This window comes from Aotus nancymaae, unplaced genomic scaffold (genome assembly GCF_030222135.1).
Source record: "Aotus nancymaae isolate 86718 unplaced genomic scaffold, 86718_ANA_hifiasm-v0.15.2.pri h1tg000007l, whole genome shotgun sequence".
Classification (NCBI taxonomy): Eukaryota; Metazoa; Chordata; class Mammalia; order Primates; family Aotidae; genus Aotus; species Aotus nancymaae.
In genome coordinates, this window is record NW_026988418.1 from 60,801,078 (window position 1) to 60,822,722 (window position 21,645).

Here is a 21,645-nt window from a genome sequence, read left to right on the forward strand (position 1 = left end):
GGCTCCTCATATTCATGCTAATGTCTGTCTGCCACTGCCTCCATTGCTGTAAAATTTCTTTAGTAAAGATCAGTGACCTGTTGCTCTGGAACGTAGTTATTAATTTTTGCCTTCATTCCTTGCAGCAAATACATACTGTTTTCTAGGACTCTATTTTACAATTTAATTTTCTTGTATTGTTATAAGAACTGATTTATCTTACAGATGCCAATGAACAATTTTGAAAACAACTCCTTACCCCATATCACATCTCTCTGACAGAGAGAGAGGAGGCAATGATTATGTCAACAGTTTGAACAGTGGCATCTTGCAAGGATTTCAGACCAACTGGCCAGTCATCAATGAACTTGGCAGCTTTTTAATCTTGTTTTTTATTACAACAGTATATCCATTCTGATGACAAACCTGTCCTGCCAAATCTCCACAACACACTTTGTAAAGTCAGTGATGAGCAAATTAGTTAGCTTTAGCACAGAGCTGTGCTCGCTTGCCTGTGACAGCCTGGAAACTTGCTTTGTACTTGCAACAGAATATCGAGAATAAGTTTGTCACTGTAAGAAGTAGAGTGTCCTTCTTCAGGTTTGTGTCTGGGGATCAACATGTGTGACAAGTAAAGTGTTCCTTCATATATCTTCTGAAGACTTTTTCTGTTTCTGTTGGAATCTTCTTGATTACAAGTTGGTTATTACCATCTGTAGAACCACTTGTACTGAATTCAGCTGACAAAAATGCAAGGAGATGTTTGGGCTGATGATGTAATAGTTTACAGATATCTGTAAAGTTGACAAAGTAAGTTTTCTTAGTTCCTACTCGAATGACCTGTGAAGGTTTGATGACAGATTTCCTTTTCTCTTCTGCAAACATGTCTGGATTCTTTTCCCTCATGGTGTTGAACACTCGCTTCAGTAGCTCCTTATGTGTAGTCTCTTTCTGAGCCCACCCTAGCAGGGGCTGTATGGTTACTGAATGAGATACCGTCATCTTTTTTGCTGTCTTCATCTTCTAGAGCTTTGTCTTTCTGTAGTATTTCATACTCATCTGGGAACTTGACATTCTTATTTTTCTTCTTTTTATTGCCAAGCATAATATTAAGGTCATACTCCAGCTGGTTCTTGAATATCACTTTCAATCTTAAGATCCTTTACATCTTCTTCAGCTTCAGCAGTATCAAATATCTTTGTTTTTCTTTTTTTTTCTATTGATTAAAGAAGTTCAAGTCATCTAGATCATCAGAAGCATCTTTTTCCCTACTGTTGTCTTCATCACCTTCCAATTCTTTGTCCCCAGTTTTGTTTCTGAGGGCTTGGTCTCCTGTTTGGGTATCCCCTTCCTCATCTAACTAAAGGACTGCTGCTGCTTATTTTTCTTCTTGCTTATTGTAGGATCAAAAATCATCTTTTCCCCAGACATGGCTGAAGCTGGAATGGGCTAGGTGTAGACAGGAAGTCAGACAGATCAGTCCCAGGCCCCAGCAGCAGCGCAGGTCCTGCCGTTTGTTACCTCTCCCACCACTGCACTCTTGAGGTCCTTATTAATGTGTGCACATAGGGTGGGAATAGAGATGAGTAGGAGATAGGTGCATGGTGGAGAGAGGAATTAAACTTAGGCATGGTTATACTTCTGTAGTTTGAGCCTATTGACACCACTTGACAATCTTATTCCCTCCAGCTTCTTTCTCCCATTCCTTGGGTAATTCATTCCAGTCTTTCAACACTTAGCTTACAGGACTCTCATCATTTGGACTGGGCTCTGACTTAAGTACTTAGAGGCTATAGGTATAAATTCTCTCAACTCCCACCTGTACCTGAAAACATATCCATAATTTTTCATTCATAATTATTTTCTAAGGGAAAGGAGAGTAGTGTTGATGACTGAAGCTTTGGAGCGACTGCTTGAGAGTATTGGAAAGAGAAGCTAGGGCTGAATGAAAAGACTATTAGGTCATGCTAAGAGTCAGCTGGCTTTAAGCATATTATGTAATTTTAAAAGTAAATTGGTACAGTGGTAGCAAGTTAATCATAAATGGTTAATGGAAAAGTAGTTGACCCCTGTTTTACTCGTGTTTGTTCAGTTAGACAGGTATGTATTTGTGTCCTGGCCTTTGATGTAAAATGTACTTCTTGTGGTTTGCAGTTGAAAATATTTGAAAGCTGTCTCCTAAATTTGAGAGCTCTTTTTCTTGTTTGACTTGTAAATTTGATGTAACAAGCATTACTGTCCTTGATAATATTCTTCCTTAGCAGTCATAACTGCACTTGACATTTGAGTTATTTACATGCTGGTGACTCCATCCAGATCCTTCAGCTCCAGAACTATGCTAGTTAAACACTATCCATTCTGGCTAAAATACTTTTTCCTCATTTTGAGTAGTTAACGTGGGAACTTGGGAATCATCTAGAATTTCTAATTTGTTCCCTCATTGTAACTTCAGACTTCTCTGAAATTTTTTTCAGCAAGTAAGTCTTACTCAGGTGTATCCTGTCCTTCCTGTGTTACTATGGACTGGGTTTCTTCTGCAGTGTTGAGTTATTCTTTTTCATCTAAATTTGCTAAAGTTGCTTGTGTACTGATTTATGTGCCTTGCTCTATCCTCCACCCTCATTTTTTGGATGTTGTGTTAATCCTCTAAATTCTTTAATATAATTTTAGTGGGGATTTAGACTAAGAAAGACATTAATTTTTGTTGCCATAAGCTGTGATGTCAGCCTGCTAGATTGAGGTGGAAATTTATAAGAACCTGAGAATTAACTTGCTGCGCTTCAAAAAGTGTAACATCTGATGGAACTGTAAGGAATCTTTCATTTACACAGAACAGACACTTTCAGAATATTAAATCTTTCTTGCTTAGAACACAGAATGTTTCCATCTTTGGTGTCCTTCAACAAAAATCTCCTTCATTTAGATGTTGCAAATTTCTCATTAATTTTCTCAGTATTTTACGTAGATGTGATTATATACTTAAAGATAGAAAGGAGAGCTAAATATATTTTCTGCTGTCTTTTGTAGCCTCCTATTCTTTTTTCTTTTAATTGGTAAACTTTGTATTGCTATTATCAGTTTTCTTCTTTCTTAGTTGAGTTGGGGGGTCCCCAAGATTAGCCTCAGGAACAGTGATTAACCAGAAGGACCCATAGGACTGAGAAAATTTGTTATATTGTGGTTGCATTTTATTATAGTTGAAGACATTATAGTTGAAAGATACAGATTAAAATCAGCAAAGAGAAAAGGTACATGGTGCAGAGTCCGAGAGAAAGTGGACCCATGCTTCCAGATGTCCCCAGCAACAATATGGGACAATACACTGGGAGTATTGCCAAGCAGGGAATCTCACCTGAGCCTTAGTGTCTAGGTTTTGGAGATCAGTCTTACCGCCTTGCAGCCCCCACAGGACTGATAATCAGCTACCTGGACTCCAGTGCACCCAGAAGTCAAACTGAACATAGTATGGCCTAAAGCCCTAGGTATACAAAATACTCTTATCAGGCAGAATTTTTCACATGCTCAGAGGTCATCTCCCAGGAGCCTGTAAAGAGCCAGTTCTGAAGACAGGCCTTTCTTAGGAATGTGTAGCATTTGAGCAACTCAGGCCTGCCAGGTAAACCCTTTCTTGCACACTAGTATATTCATGTTCATTCTTCAAGACTCTATTAAAAGTGTTATCTTTTTGGTGAAAACTTAATTGATTCACTCTAAGAAGAGTTAGTTGCTCCCATGTCTTTGTCCCTACAGTTACTTAAACTTACCTTCTTTGTCATTTTATATTATACACTTTCTCAAGAGGTTTTTAATTCATGCTTTCCTAAACGTGAAAATATTTTTCCTTTTCCCCTTTCTTTTTACTTTACTATTTCTTCCTTTGGTTTGAAAAATTGTTTTTGTGTGTTTTCTTTGACCAAGATATTTTTATTTATTTTTATACAATGTTTTTGGTAAAATAAAGAGAAAATCTGTGATAAGAACAATATTTTAAATATATAACACTAGTTATTTTAAAACTTTATTTTATTTTAAAATTAGAGATGGAGTCTCACTGTGTTGTTGTCCAGGCTGGCCTCAAACTCCTGGGCTTAACTGATTGTCCCACTCCCAAAGTGTTGGGATTACAAGCATAAGCAACCTCATCCTTCTTTTAGAATGACATGCTTTATTTGTTTTTGTTTTCCATCACAATGACTATATATGATGCTAGAGTTTGTGTACTACGTGGGGACTCAGTTTATATCCCAGTCTTTGGTGCTTTCTGTAGTTGTGTACATTATAAAAAATTCTGTACTAATCTAGAACCCTTCATGAAGGCATGGATTGTGTCATTTATGCTGTATCCTCAGTTTCATGGCTGACACATATTAGTCAATTTATTTTGTTGACTCTGGTGCTATTTTTAGTTCTTAAGCCCCTGTGTGTTACGTCAACAGTTTATCCATTCTGATAGATTCTAGAACACTAGCAGGTGAAGGCACAGATTATCTTTCTTCTCATATTAGCATAAATTCAAGTGTCTATAACCAAGTCAGAATTTGTAAGATGATAGATTGTATATTAGTTTTCTGTTGCTGCTGTAACAAAATTGTCACAAACTTGGTGTCTTAAAACAGCATGTGTCAAAAAAAAAAAAAGGAAAAAAGACATCTAATTTTGGGGGAGGGAAAGAAAAGGAAAAACAGCATGTGTCTTACTGTTTTACCATTATGGAGGCTAGCAGTTTGAAATCCCTTTCACTGGGCTAAAGTCAAAAGTGTTGGCAGAACTGGTTCCTTCTGATGGCTCTGGGAGAGAATCCATTTCCTTGTCTCTTTAAGCTTTTTGTGGTTTTGGCCACTGGCTTCTTCCTTCATCTTCAAAGCACATCACTCCAGTCCCTGTGTCCATTATTATTATAATTGCCTTCCAGTCTTCTATAGTCTTATCTTACTCTTCTTCCTCCCTCTGATAAGGTCACTTGATCACCTTTAGGATCCGCTGTACAAACCCTCTCAAGAGCCTTAATCACATCTGTAAAGTCCCTTTTGCCATGTAAAGTAATATTCATAGTTTCAAAAGATTAGGATCTGGATTTCTTTGGGGGCAGTTGTGCAGCTAGCCACATATTATAATAAGGAAGCACTTTTTGGGAGGCATCATGATGCTTGTTTTCTTTTCTTAAATAGAGTATCACTTTACCCCAAAGGACTAACCCACTGGGTTATTTTACTGAGCTCTTGATGCTCATTTCTTTGGTCTTCTCTGTGATAAATGAATGTTTTCATATGGACATCATGCACAATTTCTTTGTTTGTTCCTGAAGAATATTTTAAAATGTTGTTGTTTTATGTTGTAGTTGGTGTAATACGGTGCCCAGTATGCCGCCAAGAATGCAGACAGATAGACCTTGTGGATAATTATTTTGTGAAAGACACATCTGAAGCTCCTAGCAGTTCTGATGAAAAATCAGAACAGGTATGCTTCTCAATTTTTCTTTATTTTCCTATCTTGATATCAAAGTATAAATTATAAGAAAAGCATGTTTGGATAGTTAAGTAATTTAGGGTGGTTCTGGTATGGATTCCTGTTTCAAATAGAAAGTTAAAGATAACTTTCTTACACATTCTCAATCTTAGTTAAATGAGACTAAAGTCATTACTTAATATGTCAAATCTGGGCCAGGCATGGTGGCTCACGCCTGTTATCACAGCACTTTGGGAGGCTGAGGTGTGAGGATTACTTGAGCCCTGGAGTTGGAGACCAGCCTGGGCAACATAGCAAGACCCCATCTCTACAAAAAAAAATAAAAAAAAAATAGCCGGCACTACAGAATTGGCCGCCGGCAGTATCATGGTGACCCGGAACCCCCCTCCCCAAGAATATGAAAGTGATGACGACTCTTACGAAGTGTTGAATTTAACTGAGTATGCAAGAAGACACCAGTGGTGGAATCGAGTGTTTGGCCACAGTTCGGGACCTATGGTAGAAAAATACTCAGTAGCTACCCAGATTGTAATGGGTGGCGTTACTGGCTGGTGTGCAGGATTTCTGTTCCAGAAAGTTGGAAAACTTGCAGCAACTGCAGTAGGTGGTGGCTTTCTTCTCCTTCAGATTGCCAGTCATAGTGGCTATGTGCAGATTGACTGGAAGAGGGTTGAAAAGGATGTAAACAAAGCAAAAAGACAGATTAAGAAACGAGCTAACAAAGCAGCACCTGAAATCAACAATTTAATTGAAGAAGCAACAGAATTTATCAAGCAGAACATTGTGCTATCCAGTGGATTTGTGGGAGGCATTTTGCTCGGACTTGCAACTTAAGGACATGAATATTCTCCCATAGTGGATTCAACTATGAGAAGAGAAGTGGCAGCAATAAGGCGGTCTCTCAACACTACATGCTGCCAGAGTCTTTAGGGCAAGGAAGAACAACTAGCTGGACAATACTGAATTCACAACTTAGCATTTTGCCATCTGAAGCTTGGCAAACTAGTATCTGCTGTAAAACAACCTATATGGTATGTGAACCATAGTATTCCTGAGCAAAACACGGCTTTCATCACTTTTGCATCTGTTTAGAAACTAGCCTATAAAATATCAACATTGGATATAGATACGGAGAGAAAAGAAATTTGTTGGATTTATTGCCTAGTGAAATATTATTTTCTTTTTATTTAAATAAAATGTTCTTCATTGTGTTTTATGAAATATGTCAATAATTTAAAATTTGTATTATAGCTTCAGTATTAAGACTGACTTTTTTTTTTTTTTAAGATATGTTTGCAATAAGTTAAAAAACTGTAGTACCCTTTTGTGGAAAGCTTTAGAAATGATATAGTTTTTAAAGATATTAAACAGAAAAAAAAAATTAGCCGGGCGTGCTGGTGTGCGCCTTTAATCCCAGCGACTCAGGAGGCTGCGGTGGGAGGATTGCTTGAGTCCAGGAAGTTGAGGCTGCAGTGAGCCATGGTTAAACTACTGCTGTTCCAGTCTGGGTGATAGAGCCAGAGCCTGCCTCAAAAAATAAATTAAAAAAAAAAAAAAAAAAGTCAAATCTGCACAGACTTTGTGTTCTGAGCCTTAGATTTTTACCTACATGAATGATCTGTAAGGAAAAGGATTTTGTTGAAGATAAATGGATAATAAAATTATTTTATTCTGTATACAGTGAAATAGACAGTATATTTAAGAACAAGTTTTTTCTTTTTATTTTTTGGACCTACATTTTATATATTTAATTTAGATTAGTACTTATTTCTTCTTTTAGGTATGTACTAGTTGTGAAGACAATGCAAGTGCAGTTGGCTTTTGTGTAGAATGTGGAGAGTGGCTGTGTAAGACATGTATCGAAGCACATCAAAGAGTAAAATTTACTAAAGATCACTTGATCAGGAAGAAAGAAGATGTCTCAGGTAAGATAGACGCAGTTGTAATAATTACAGTTTTTTTGCTCCTGTGGCATTTTCTGCTTATTCTTTATAAGCTTTGGATGTCAACATCAATAGGAATTTAGAAAACTAGACAAAAATTTCATGTTTAGTTAAAAAATATTTGTTTTATTTTGCTACAGAGTCTGTTGGAGCATCTGGTCAACGCCCCGTTTTCTGCCCTGTGCACAAACAAGAACAGTTGAAACTTTTCTGTGAAACATGTGATAGACTGACATGTAGAGACTGTCAGCTATTGGAACACAAAGAACATAGGTACAGAAATCATAATTGCTTACCAAGAAATACTATAAAAAGTGCTTGTAAAATCATTCTTCTTCTTAAAGAAAATATTGATTTTATAAGTTTCTCTCTTAATCTTTTAAATCTAAATTTTATATATTTTAATTTCTTGAAGTAGTATATGTTTTGGTATTTAATGGTTTCCATATTTATAGCTAATTGTCTTATGAATATTTGTTAAAATGCATCATGTCAGTTTGGGTTTACAAGAAGAGAGTTGTATTATTAATTTGTTTGCTATTCCTGTGATTCAAAAAAGCTTTTTCTTAGTGTCCTATAGTATTTTGGCTGCAGTCTACAAAAGCAGTATTCCCATGGGTATGGCTGATACTCTTTTAACATCAAAGCATAAATACACTGATTTCATGTTACATGTAAAATTTGTAGAAAAACTAGATACTTACAAACAACTAAGCAGAGTTACTGACCCTTTAATATATACCTTTGTATTTTAACCTTGTACCCTCAGAATTCAGTAGTATTCATTTACTATGAGTGTGTTTCAGATGAACTGTTTGGGAACTGTACTAAAATTTCTAGTCAGTTGTGTAACAGTGTTCTTCAGCTTCCATGGCATCTATTGATTACACATAAAAGATGGTCTAGCTTACCCCTAGTCCAGAATTTTCCAAGTGTTTCTCAAACAACGGTTTTTATGGATGAATGGGAGTAGATTTTATTAATCTATTGCCAAAAAAGTTTAAGAGAACTTGAGTTAAGCACACTTAAATGTATTTCTTAACTGTATGATTTCTTAGAGTTTTTAATTCAATAGAATTCATTGAAGTTTATTAAAGTCTTCTTAAAGTGGGTATACAGTAATCCTAATTGCCAACAATCATTTCATCCTTACTTTGTGCCAGGTACTTTTCTGATTGATTGCTGAATATGTATTTAATTCATACCAACTACCCATGGAGTTTAGGTATTGGTATTATGACTTGTTTTAAATGTGAGAGAGCCTACTCACAGAAACCTATAGTAATCTATACAAAGTCTCATAGTAGCGGTAGAACTAGGATTTGAACATAGGTAGTCAGACTCCAGATCTCTTCTTAACGCATATGCTCATTTTCTTCTGTAGGGTATAGAGAATATAGAATGCAGAATGTCTCAAATTTGACTGTATGAAGGTAGTGCTTTTTTTTCTTTTTCAAGGCATCTCTCACAGCTTTACAATATATTTATTAAATTTTTGTACTCTTTATTTGTTCAGAAATGTCTTAAACTATAATTTGGCTGAAATTTTAGATTGTCTTCTAACAGTCTCAGTAAGACATTAGATTACCTTTTTCACAGCTGCAGTCAGATCTTTTTTTGAGTGTTAGATTTCTTGTAGCACTTTAAGTTGACGGTGAGAGGCAAAAAGAAAAGGAAGATGTCATATTTTTCCTCATTAAAAAATAGCTTCAGCTGCGTTGCCACTTCAAAGTTTAACCATTATCCTTCCCTGCTTTCACCATCTTCCTTTACCACTTATATCTGAGTCCCTCTTATCTCTTTAATAAAAAACAACAGTTTTTTTCTCTTCCTATGTTCACATAACACAGAGCACTTCTGTGACCATGTCCCCTCATACTGACTCATTCTCTGATGCCAGCTTGGTGTCCAGTAATTCAGTTCAATTCTGTCACTATCTATCTGGAGTTAGAGTCAGGTCCCACAAATTAAGGACTCAGTCCTGCAGACCACTATTCCACTTCAAATACCAGTCGTAAGTCCCAGCTTCTGGAAATTAAAACAAACAAACAAATATATATATATGTATTATTATTATTATTATTTTTTAAAAGACAGATTCTTGCTCTGTCTCCCAGGCTGGAATGTAATGACATGATCATAGCTCACTGCAGCCTCAAATTCCCGGCCTAGAGCTGTCCTCCCTCCTCAGCCTCCCAAAGTGCTGGGATTACAGGTGTCAGCCTTTGAGCTTGACCCCTGGCCTCTGGTGTTCTGACTAACTTACTGTAAATTGGGGGTGGGATGGGGGGATTCTCATCACCCCTTCTTTGAGTTTGATCATTTTCTGGAACGGATCACAGAGCTCAAGGAATCATTTAACTTACTACTGCCAATTTATTACAAATTACAGCAATTACAACAATTTAGTTTAAATATCTTAATTGGTTTTATTTGTGATTTTAGATTTGAGCGGTACTTCATAAAATAAAACAAGTATTTCAGTGAACTGAGCAGAGGAGGTTGATTTTATAGAGAGAGAGAGAGACTGAATAAAGCAAAAACAAAGAATAAAAGGTGGATTGGTCATTTCAAAGTTACCTTCCTAGTAAGGCTGGAGCGGGGCAGAATAGAGAAATAAGTGATTGTTTAACATCAGGTTACCTTAGGTTACCTTTTGTTATAAGGATTAAAGACATCAGCACTGTAGGAGAGGTTTACCAAAAAAAAAAAAAAGAGTTAAAGACAGGAAACCTCATTATCATGCCAATTGAAACTGGCTTATTTGGGAAATTAGGGTGTTATCTCTCTCCTGATTTCTTGAATGGTCTGATAACTCATTTTTAGTTTGATGAACTCAGTATGAGAGACTCCGATTTTTTTTTTTCCATTTCAGCAGTTTCAGCGAAAGTTTGTATATAAGATTACTTTATTCCTGCATCTTCTCAATTGTTTGTTTCTTCCGTGTATTTGGCCTTTTCCTTTCTTTCTTGGTGAGATTTGACTTCCTGTTCAAAGATCTTTTTGTGGTCTTTGTCCAGTTTTAGCTTGGTGATAACCACCATGCTGGGGTGAATGCCTACATGGACAGTTGTGCCATTAGCTTTTCCCACTGCACCTGTTCAGTGTTAAAGATATATTTCTTCCTGTAAACCTTGATTAAACTGCCAGTTTGCTGACCTTTATAGTGTCCTCACACAACCTGAACTTTATCATCCTTTTGGATGGGCATGGATTGAACCTTGTACTTCTGTCTCAGCTCTTTGGAAAGAGGGAAGACATAATCTTCCTATGAAAGTGGGAAGGTGCTTTGAAACACCTTTTTTGGTTCTTGCTTCAGTCAGAAATCACAAAGGGATTAAACTTCATTTTGTCCACTCTTGCTTCAGCAATGTCTGCAAAAGGGAAGAGAACTATATCCTGCTTCTGGTTCTGTCTGTATTTTGATTTTTAGTCTGATCTGTTTGGAGCTTAGTCCAAAAACAATGTTCTCCTGTAATTTTTCTTTATATATAAGTATGGAGAGAGAGAGAGAAAGAGAGAGAGCGTGCGCGTGCGAGCGTTAGCGAGTTTTTCTTATTTTTTGAAGAGATGGGGTCTCTGTTGCTTAGGCTTGACTCAAGCTCTTGGGCTCAAGTGATTCTCCCACCTCAGTGTCTCACATAGTTGGGACTAGGGATGTGTACCACTGCGTCCCACTTGACAATATTTTATTTAATTTTTAAAAAGAGATTAGGTCTTGCTGTGTGGCCCAGGCTGGATTTAAGTCTTGGGGTCAAATGATCCTCTTGCCTAAGCCTCCCCAGTAACTGAGATTACAGATGTGCCTCACCATGCGCAGCTCAACAATAATGAAGCAGCAATCCTTGCTGTTCTGTAGTGCCCATGGGTGATTCCCAGGCAAACAGGATCTGGAGTGGCCCTCCAGCAGTCCTGCAGCAGAGGGACCTGTTAGAAGGAAAACTTAAAAAACAGAAATAGCTTCAACATCAGCAGAAAGGATGTCCACTCAGAGACCCCATCTGAAAGTCACCAGACCAAAGGTAGATAAATCCAAGAAGATGGGAAGAAACCAGCGCAAAAAGGCTGAAGTCACCAAAAACCAGAATGCAGTTTCTCCTCCAAGGGATCACAACTCCTCACCAGCAAGGGAACAAAACTGGATGGAGAATGAGTTTGACAGATTGACAGAAGCAGCCTTCAGAAGGTGGGTAATAACAAACTTCTCTGAGCCAAAGGAGCATGTTCTAATCCTATGCAAAGAAACTTAAGAACCATGAAAAAAGGTTAGACAAAATGCTAACTAGAATAACCAGCTTTGAGAAGAACATAAACGACTCGATGGAGCTGAAAACCACAGCACGAAAACTTCTTGAAGCATACACAAGTTTCAATAGCTGAATCCATCAAGCAGAAGAAAGGATATTAGAGATTGAAGATCAACTCAATGAAATAAAATGAGAAGGCAAGATTAGAGAAAAAAGAGTGAAAAGAAGTGAACAAAGCCTCCAAGAAATACGGGGTTATGTGAAAAGACCTAATCTGCATTTAATTGGTGTACCTAAATGTAACAGGGAGAATGAAACCAAGTTGGAAAACACGCTCCAAGATATTATCCAGGAGAACTTCCCCAACCTAGCAGGGTAGGCCAACATTCAAATCCAGCAAATACAGAGAACACCACAAAGATACTCCTCAAGAAGAGCAACCCCAAGGCACATAATCAGATTTACCAGGGTTGAAATAAAGGAAAAAATACTAAGGGCAGCCAGAGAGAAAGGTCGAGTTTACCCACAAAGGGAAGCCCATCAGACTCACAGCAGATGTCGTGGCAGAAACCCTACAAGCCAGAGGAGAGTGTAGACCAATATTCAACATCCTTAAATAAAGTAACTTTCAACCTAGAATGTCATATCCAGCCAAACTAAGCTTCCTATGTGAAGGAGAAATAAAATCCTTACGGACAAGCAGTTGCTGAGAGATTTTGTCACCACCATGCCTGCCTTACAAGAGCTCCTGAAGGAAGCACTAAACATGTAAAGGAACAACCAGTACCAGCCATTGCAAAAACATACCAAATGGTAAAGACCATTGACACAATGAAGAAACTGCATCAACTAACAGGCGGAACAACCAGCTAGTATCAAAATGGCAGGATCAAATTCTCACATAACAATATTAACCTTAAATGTAAATGGGCTAAATGCCCCAGTCAAAAGACAGAGACTGGCAAATTGGATAGAGTCCAGACCCATTATTGTGCTGTATTCAGGAGAGGCATCTCAAGTGCAAAGATACACATAAAGGAATGGAGGAAGATTTACCAAGCAAATGGAGAGCAAAACAAAGAAGGGGTTGCAATTCTAGTCTCTGATAAAACAGACTTTAAACCAACAAAGATCAGAAGAGGCAAAGAAGGGCATTATGTAATGGTAAAGGGATCAATGCAACAAGAAAAGCTAACTATTGTAAATAGATATGCACCCAATACAGGAGCACCCAGATACAGATACATAAAGCAAGTTCTTAATGACCTACAAAGAGACTTGGACTCCCACACAATAGTAGTGGGAGACTTTAACACTCCTCTGTCAATATTAGACAGATCATTGAGACAGAAAATTAACAAGGATATCCAGTACTTGAACTCAGATCTGGACCACGTGGACCTAATAGACATCTACAGAACTCTCCACCCTAAATCCACAGAACATACATTCTTCTCAGCACCACATCTCACTTATTCTAAAATTGACCACATAATTGGAAGTAAAACACTCCTCAGCAAATGCAAAAGAATGGAAATCATAACAGACAGTCTCTGAGACCACAGTGCAATCAAAGTAGAATTCAGGATTAAGAAACTCACTAAAAACTGCACAACTACATGAAAACTGAACAATCTGCTCCTGAATGACTACTGGATAAATAATGAAATGACGGCAGAAATAAAGATGTTCTTCAAAACCAATGGGAACGAAGACACAACATACCAGAATCTCTGGGACACATTTAAAGCAGTGTCTAGAGGGAACTTTATAGCACTAAATGCCCACATGAGAAACAAGAAAAGATCTAAAATTGACACTCTGTTGTCAACAATTAAAAGAACCAGAGGAGCAAGATCAGACAAACTCAAAAGCTAGCAAAAGACGAGAAATAACTAAGATCAGAGCAGAACTGAAGGAGATAGAGACACAAAAAACCCTTAAAAAAATCAGTGAATCCAGGAGCTAGTTTTTTGAAAAGATCAACAAAATAGATAGACTGCTAGCCAGAGTAATAGAAAAGGGAGAAGGATTGAATGGATGCAATAAAAAATGATAAAGGGGATATCACCACTCTTCTGACAGAAATACAAACTACCATCAGAGATTACTACAGACACCTCTATGCACATAAACCAGTAAATCTAGAAGAAATGGATAAATTTCTGGACACTTACACCCTCCCAGGACTAAGCCAGGAAGAAGTTGAATCTCTGAATAGACCAATAACAAAGTCTGAAGTTGAGGCATCAATTAATAGCCTACCAACCAAAAAAAATCCAGGACCAGATGGGTTCACAGCTAAATTCTACCAGACGTACAAAGTGGAGCTGGTACCATTCCTTCTGAAACTCTTCCAAACAATACAAAAAGGGAGAATCCTCCCTAACTCATTTTATGAGACCAACATTATCCTGATACCAAAACCTGGCAGAGACACAATCAAAAAAGAAAATTACAGGCCAATATCCATGATGAACATTGATGTGAAAATCTTCAATACAATACTGGCAAACCAAATCCAACAGCACATCAAAAAGCTTATCCATCACGATCAAGTCGGCTTCATGCCAGGGATGCAAGGCTGGTTCAATATACACAAATCTGTAAACATAATCCATCACATAAACAGAACCAAAGACAAAAACCACATGATTAGCTCAATAGATGCAGAGAAGGCCTTTGACAAAATTCAACAGCCCTTTATACTAAAAACTCTCAATAAACTAGGTATCGATGGAATGTATCTCAAAATAATAAAAGCTATTTATGACAAACCCACAACCAATATACTGGATGGGCAAAAACTGGAAGTTTTCCCTTTGAAAACTGGCACTAGACAAGGGTGACCTTGCTCACCACTCCTATTCAACATAGTATTGGAAGTTCTGGCCAGAGCAATCAGGCAAGAAAAAGAAATAAAGGGTATTCATTTAGGAAAGGAGGAAGTCAAATTGTCTCTGTTTATAGACAATATGATTGTATATTTAGAAGACCCCATCATCTCAACCCAAAATCTCCTTATGCTGATAAGCAACTTCAGCAAAGTCTCAGGGTACAAAATCAATGTGCAAAAATCACAAACATTCCTATACACCAGCAACAGACAGCCAGCCAAATCATGAGCGAACTCCCATTCACAACTGCTACAACGAGAATAAAATACCTAGGAATACAACTAAGAAGGAAGGTGAAGGACCTCTTCAAGGAGAACTACAAAGCACTGCTCAAGGAAATAAGAGAGGATATAAGAGAGGACACAAACACCTGGAAAAACATTCCATGCTCATGCTTAGGAAGAATCAATCGTGAAAATGGCCATACTGCCCAAAGTAATTTATAGATTCAATGCTATCCCCATCAAGCTACCATTGACCTTCACAGAACTGGAAAAAACCACCTGAAACTTCGTATGGAACCAAAAAAGAGCCTGCGTAGTCAAGATAATCCTAAGGAAAAAAAAAATGGAGGGATCACACTATCTGACTTCAAAGTATACTACAAGGCCACAGTAGTCAAATCAGTATGGTAGTGGTACCAAAACAGAGATACAGACCAATGGAACAGAGCAGAGGCCTTGGAAGTAATGCCACACATCTGCAATTATCTTATCTTTGACAAACCTGACAAAAACAAGCAATGGGGAAAGGATTCCCTGTTTCATAAATGGTATTGGGAAAACTGACTAGCCGTATGCAGAAAGCTGAATCTAGACTTCTTCCTTACACTTTATACAAAAATTAACTCCAGATGGATTAAAGATTTAAACATAAGACCTAACACCATAAAAACCCTAGAAGAAAACCTAGGCAATACCATTCAGGACATAGGCATAGGCAAGGACTTCATGGCTAAAACACCAAAAGCAATGGCAACAAAAGCCAAAATAGAGAACTGAGATCTAATTAAACTTAAGAGCTTCTGCACAGCAAAAGAAACAATCATTAGAGTGAACCAGCAACCAACAGAATGGGAACAAATATTTGCAATCTACCCATCTGACAAAGGGCTAATATCCAGAATCTACAAAGAACTTAAATTTACAAGAAAAAAACCATCAAAAAGTGGGCAAAGTATATGAACAGACACTTTTCAAAAGAAGACATTTATGCAGTCAACAAACATGGAAAAATGCTCATCATCACTGGTCAATAGAGAAACGCAAATCAAAACTACATTGCGATACCATCTCATGCCAATTAGAATGGCAATCATTATAAAATCTTCAGACAACAGATGCTGGAGAGGATGTGGAGAAATAGGAATGCTTTTACACTGTTGGTGGGACTGTAAATTAGTTCAACCATTGTGGAAGACAGTGTGGCAATTCCTCAAGGAAGTAGAAATCGAAATATTTGACCCAACAAACTCATTACTGGTTTATACCCAAGAGATTATAAATTATTTTATTAAAAAGACACATGTGCACATATGTTCATTGTGACACTGTTTACAATAGCAAAGACCTGGAACCAACACAAATGCCCGTCAGTGATAGACTGGATAAAGAAAATGTGGCACATATACACCATGGAATACTATGCAGCCATAAAAAAGGATGAATTCATGTCCTTTGCAGGGACATGGATGAATCTGGAAACCATCATTCTCAGCAAACTGACACAAGAACAGAAAACCAAATGCCACATGTTCTCACTCATAGGTGGGTGTTGAACAATGAGAACACATGGACACAGGGAGGGGAACATCACACATTTGGGCCTGTTGGGGGTAGGGAGACTAGCGGAGAGATAGCAGGGGACAGGGGGATTGGGGAGGGATGACATTAGAGAAATACCTAATGTAGGTGACAGAGGGATGGATGCAGCCAACCACAATGGCATGTGTATACCTACGTAACCTGAACGATCTGTACATGTGCCCTAGAACTTAAAGTATACTAAAAAAAAAAAAAAAATACAAATGAATAACTGGATGAAGAGATACATAGGGTGAAGTATGTAGGAAGGGGTACAGAGCTTCCACACCCTCTCTGGTGGATGCCTTATCCTCCATGTGCTCAGTAACCTGGAAGCTCTCCAACCCTTGCCCTTTTATGGTTTTTACAGAGGTTCATTATGTAGGCATGCTTGTTAAATCATTGGTCGTTTGTGATCATCTCAGCCTTCACACCTTCCCTCTTCCTAGGTTAGGGAATAGGGCTAAAAGTTCCACCTCTCTAACTCATTGATTACCCTGGCAACCAGTACCCATTTTGAGGTTGTCTGGGAGTCCCCAGCAACTGGTCGTTTCATTAACATACAAGAAGATACTTATCATTTCAGAGTTTCTGGGAGTTTTAGGAGTTGTGTGCCAGGAATAGGGAAGAGACCAAAACAATTATATACTAAAATATTATACATTTCTTCTCTTTTGTTCATGCTTTCATTTTATTTTATCTGGATGGACTGTTAAGAAGCTATGTCATTGGACTCAAAGCCAGCTTCCCGTTACTACAACATATTTACAACTATTCACTTTACTTTGAGGTTTACTCTGTCAAATTCATCCTGTCTGCATTGCTGCCAGGGTTATTCTGCTAAAGTATAGTTGAGCCCCCATTAAAAGAAATAGTTAACAGTGGTCAAAGTTTAAATATTCAGTATGTTATCACCCAGCCAAATTCTCCTTTCCTCCCGTCCAGAAAAAGTCAACACACCGAGACAGCAGAAGTTGCAGCAGAGAAAGAATTTAATAATTGCAGAGTGGCTGAGTGGGGAGGATGAGAGATATTTCTCAAATCCAACTCCTTCAGAATTTGGAGATGAGGGTTTTAAAGGATAGTTTGGTGGGTAGGGGCTAGGGTGCTGCTGATTGGTTGGGTCAGGGATGAAATTACAGAGGTGTCAAAACTATGTGCAGTGAGTTATGCTGAGTCACTTCCTGAATAGGGGTCACAGGACCAGCTGAATTAGTTTCTTGGTATGGGTCACCAGCCTAGTTGGTATCAGTTAGTCTACCAGAATGCAAAGTCTGAAAAATATCTCAAATACTAGTCTTAGGTTTCACAATAGTGATGTTATCTGTAGGGGAAGTTAGAAATCTTGTGACCACCTGCTAGTGACTCCTGAGCAATAAGCAGTTATAAAAAACAAGCCAGGGAACAATGACTGGTTTCTGTTTATGCCTAAGTCTTAGCAGAATTTAGGCCCCTACCATGATTCTAACCTTGTAGCCTTCCATTAGCTTTACCAAAGGTGGTTCAGTCCCTGAACAAGGAGGGTATTTGTTTCAGGAAGAGACTATTATCATCTTTGCTTTAAACTGTAAAATAAATTCCTCCCATAGTTGGGTTGGCCAATGTATGGGAATGAACAAAGACAGCTTATGAGGTTAGAAGCAAGGTAGAGTCAGTTGTGTTAGATTTCTCTCAGTTGTAATTTTGCAGAGGCAGTTGAAATTATAACATACATTATCAAATTTTTACCAGTGTCTTTCTCTTCATCATCTATTCAGTTACGAAACAGTCCACAAGTCACCATTACTTCTGACATCAACTGCCGAGTTTGGTGAAAACCCAAACATAGGAGAAAATCGGATGCCCACTGAGTTAATTGTTTTTCTTTCCGTAATCAGAGTGATGGCCTTCCAAACAAGATGCTGTCTGTTCACCTTGGAATTGTCCATAAACCAAGCTACTCTTTGCTGATTAAGAGAGAACAATTTATAGTGTAGCACTCCTCGGATCAGAGGATCAGCAGCTCCTCAGGTAGTTTCAGAGTCAGCCTTAGGGAAAAAGAAGCTACTAGGGCCTCTCTGCATTCTTCTGGTTGTATGTTCCTACACAAACCATTTCTATTTTACAGGGAACTCTTCTGGACACTGCCTTCCTTATTAGAATGTTTCTCTCACATCACTTAAGATGTTATGGCTATTTTATAGCCATAGCAGAAATTGACTTCTGAGGGCTTAGGCAGTTCTGGTGGTTCCTGTAGCATTGTTGATTAGCATTTCTAAACAATACTTGCCTTAAGGTAAACTTTCTGCTGTTTTACAATATTAGACAGGTATACTTTTCAGTCCAGCATACTGTCTATTCCAATAGTACATGTAGGTAATGAAGACATAACCACTTCACATAAAGGCAGCTGAGACATTCCAGTTTTAATCTAAACTTTTATCTTAATCCCATCAGCCATCACCTCCTCCCAATTTAACCTTAACACCTGTTAGGACTTCGACAAGATTTAGAATTATAGTGCCTTGGGCCTCCCTGTCAAGAAGTTCTAGTAATGTCTCTTATCTACCCTTGGCATTTTTACCCACAAGTGTATATTGCCTTAGTTTCCCAGCAGCTGGTTCCCTGGCCTCTCTATCTTCACCTTGAGTAATCTGCCAGACTATTGCCCCAGGCAATTTGAGGTCAGGTTTCTTATTGTCATCTTTGTCCCCTGGCTTTTAAATCTTTTCAAATTGGGGTAAAATACAGCATAATTAGTTTAAGGCCCTTTAATGTTGGGGACTAGCCAGGGCTCTCATTGGTCTACCCAGTCCCATGGTAATGCCACATTAAGACTTTTGTTTCAACTCCATCAATGTTCAGTTTATCCCATTTTAAAACCATCTATACATATCCATCTTCCTAGGATAAATTCCTTTACCTCTATTCTCCTGTTTCCCTGTTTTCTTATGACTTAACTCTAATTTTCTTAGCATCTCTTAAGACCCATAAAGGGAAGCTTAGACAATACATCTGATAAGGCTTCTCAGATTATTGTTATATTGTTACTGAGCACATGGAGGATAAGCCACTGCACCCAGCTCCTGTCTCTTCTTGAGTCAACTTTGCAATTGCGATAATTTATAACAGTAAAGTTACATGGGGGTGCCCATGCAAAAGGGGCCTCCTCAATCACAGTATTTACCATATACCATGATGTATACTGAATCATAGTCACGTCACTCATAGTCATCTACTGACTGTCCCATCATTATGCCAGTCCAGTGTGGCTTGCGTAAGAAGCATATCAGCTGCTTATTCTGGGGAGTTCAATTTGGCATTTATAGGAGGAGGAGGAGGATGGTTGCCCTATTCAAGGTAAACACACTTGACAGTGACTTTTATATCTAGTCCACTGGGCTAGCTCTCTCCTTGGGAATAACCTGCTTGTGTGTCTGGATCGTGTATAGACATATCTGATTGTACAGTAGTAAGCAGTGGGTCTCACATCAACCCAGACACACTCTTCCATTGTACAGCATTCAAAACCAAAGATACTGTGCCTCTAAATCAATCACTGTCACAGTCCATTTTAGTAAAGGTTTTTCTTCCAGAAGCAGACAGCGTTGGTCAATAAAATGAGAAAATTTGTACCATAATCCCTGGTTTCAGTAGTTTCTTGGTTTTGTCTTTCCCATACCTAGACTACCTCCTTGTAACTGGAGGTCATAGAGATGCTGTCTAATGTCCCAGCATAAACTTTCCTTTCGGAGTGACCCTGAGACTAGTGATTGTAGCCCAGACTGGCTGAAATCTGAGTTTGGCCCAGTGTCAGGATCTGTCCTGACATTATCTTGTATTTTCATTTTAGCTAGTACAGATAAAAGTTAACAAAAGGATTGTTTCATTAACTTTTTTTTTCTTAGATGGAGTCTTACACTATTGCCCAGGCTGGAGTGCAGTGGCTCATTGAAGGCTTGAACTCCTGGGCTCAAGCAGTTCTCCCACTTCAGACACCTGAATAGTTGGGACTACAAGCATGTGACATCGCACCTGGCTAATTTTTTATTTTTTGTAGAGACGAAGACTTCCTATGTTGCCTAGGCTGATCTTGAACTCCTGGGCTCAAGCAGTCCTTCTGCCAGGACCTCCCAAAGTGCTTGGTATATAGGCATGAGCCACCATGCCTGGCCTACTTTTTTTTCTTATTAGTTTGTATTTCCTTATTTATCTGGTGGTTCAACTCCTTGGGAATTGGGTCTACCATTTCTACATTTCATTGGTAATTTTTACCTCTTGTAACTGCAGCTGCAGTTACATCATACATGACTGGGTACCCACCTAAGAATTAAAGACTTAACCAGTTTCCACGTTCTCGTCCTCCCTTTTCACAAACCACCTGTTTTAGTAAGTTACGGTCATTCAAGTGATCCCACTTCTGATGCTAACTATAAAATTAAGGAGTAATTCATGAGATTTCACTTCTGACACCATTTGTAAAATGAAGATTCCCTAAAACTATATTCAGGTTCGATAATTAACTAGAATCCATAGAACTCACTGCAAGTTGTTATACTCATGGTTATGTTTATTACAGTGAAAGGATACAGATTAACATCACCCAAGGGAAAGATGCACAGGGCAGAGTCCAGGAGAGTTCCAGTTCTCTTCTCCCATTGGAGCCATGGACATCATTAACACCTTCTGACAGTGATGTATGATAGTGTGTATAGAATGTTGCCAGCCATGGAATCTCACCTAAACCTTGGTGTCCATAATTTTTAGTGAGTCTCTGTCACAGAGACATGGCTCACTGGTTACATGGCAGACCTCAGTCTCTAGGACAGCCCCTCTTGAGATCGATCTGAGACTGACCCAGAGCTCCCACTGTGAATCAGATTGTTGACACAGACTATCTGACTTGGCTCAAGGTCCCCAGGCAAACAAAGATAATTTTATCAGGCAGGACATTTCGGGGGCTTAGAGATTACCTGCCAGGAACTGAAGGCAAAGGCTAGACCTCTCTTTGGGCAAGGTTATCTTCTTTACTGAACAATCTCTTTATCTTTTACTTGTACTCTGGTAGCAGGAACCCTCTACCTAACCTTCCAACTTTGTACGTGAAATTTTCGTAGACCTATATCTGTTAGGGGAGCCATTTAACCTTAAAACTAGTTCCCCTCTGTGTATCCCTTTTTTTTTTTTTTTTTTTTTGAGACAGTTTCTCTGTTGTCCAGGCTGGAATACAGTGGCATGATCTCAGCTCACTGCAACCTCTTCCTCCTGGATTCAAGCGATTTTCATGCCTCAGCTTCCTGAGTAACTGGGATTACAGGTGCACATCACCATG

The 21,645-nt window shown here is 38.4% G+C and overlaps 2 protein-coding genes and 1 pseudogene across 3 annotated transcripts in view; 2 read left to right on the forward strand and 1 right to left on the reverse strand.

Annotated features, from left to right (window-relative positions):
* Nucleotides 1-21,645, forward strand: part of TRIM33 (tripartite motif containing 33) — a 126,559-nt gene that overhangs the window by 44,407 nt on the left and 60,507 nt on the right. For both annotated transcript variants that reach the window (XM_021672716.2, XM_064372674.1), the window contains exons 2-4: nt 5,318-5,436; nt 7,226-7,370; nt 7,529-7,661. In XM_021672716.2, coding sequence (XP_021528391.2) covers nt 5,318-5,436; nt 7,226-7,370; nt 7,529-7,661 — 397 coding nt within the window. The remainder of the gene's footprint in view (nt 1-5,317; nt 5,437-7,225; nt 7,371-7,528; nt 7,662-21,645) is intronic.
* Nucleotides 457-1,410, reverse strand: LOC105727001 (eukaryotic translation initiation factor 2 subunit 2-like; annotated as a pseudogene).
* On the forward strand, nt 5,470-6,871 carry LOC105727002 (FUN14 domain-containing protein 1-like). The gene has a single exon (XM_064372675.1). The coding sequence runs from the start codon at nt 5,812-5,814 to the stop codon at nt 6,277-6,279; it is 468 nt and encodes a 155-aa protein (XP_064228745.1). The 5' UTR covers nt 5,470-5,811; the 3' UTR covers nt 6,280-6,871.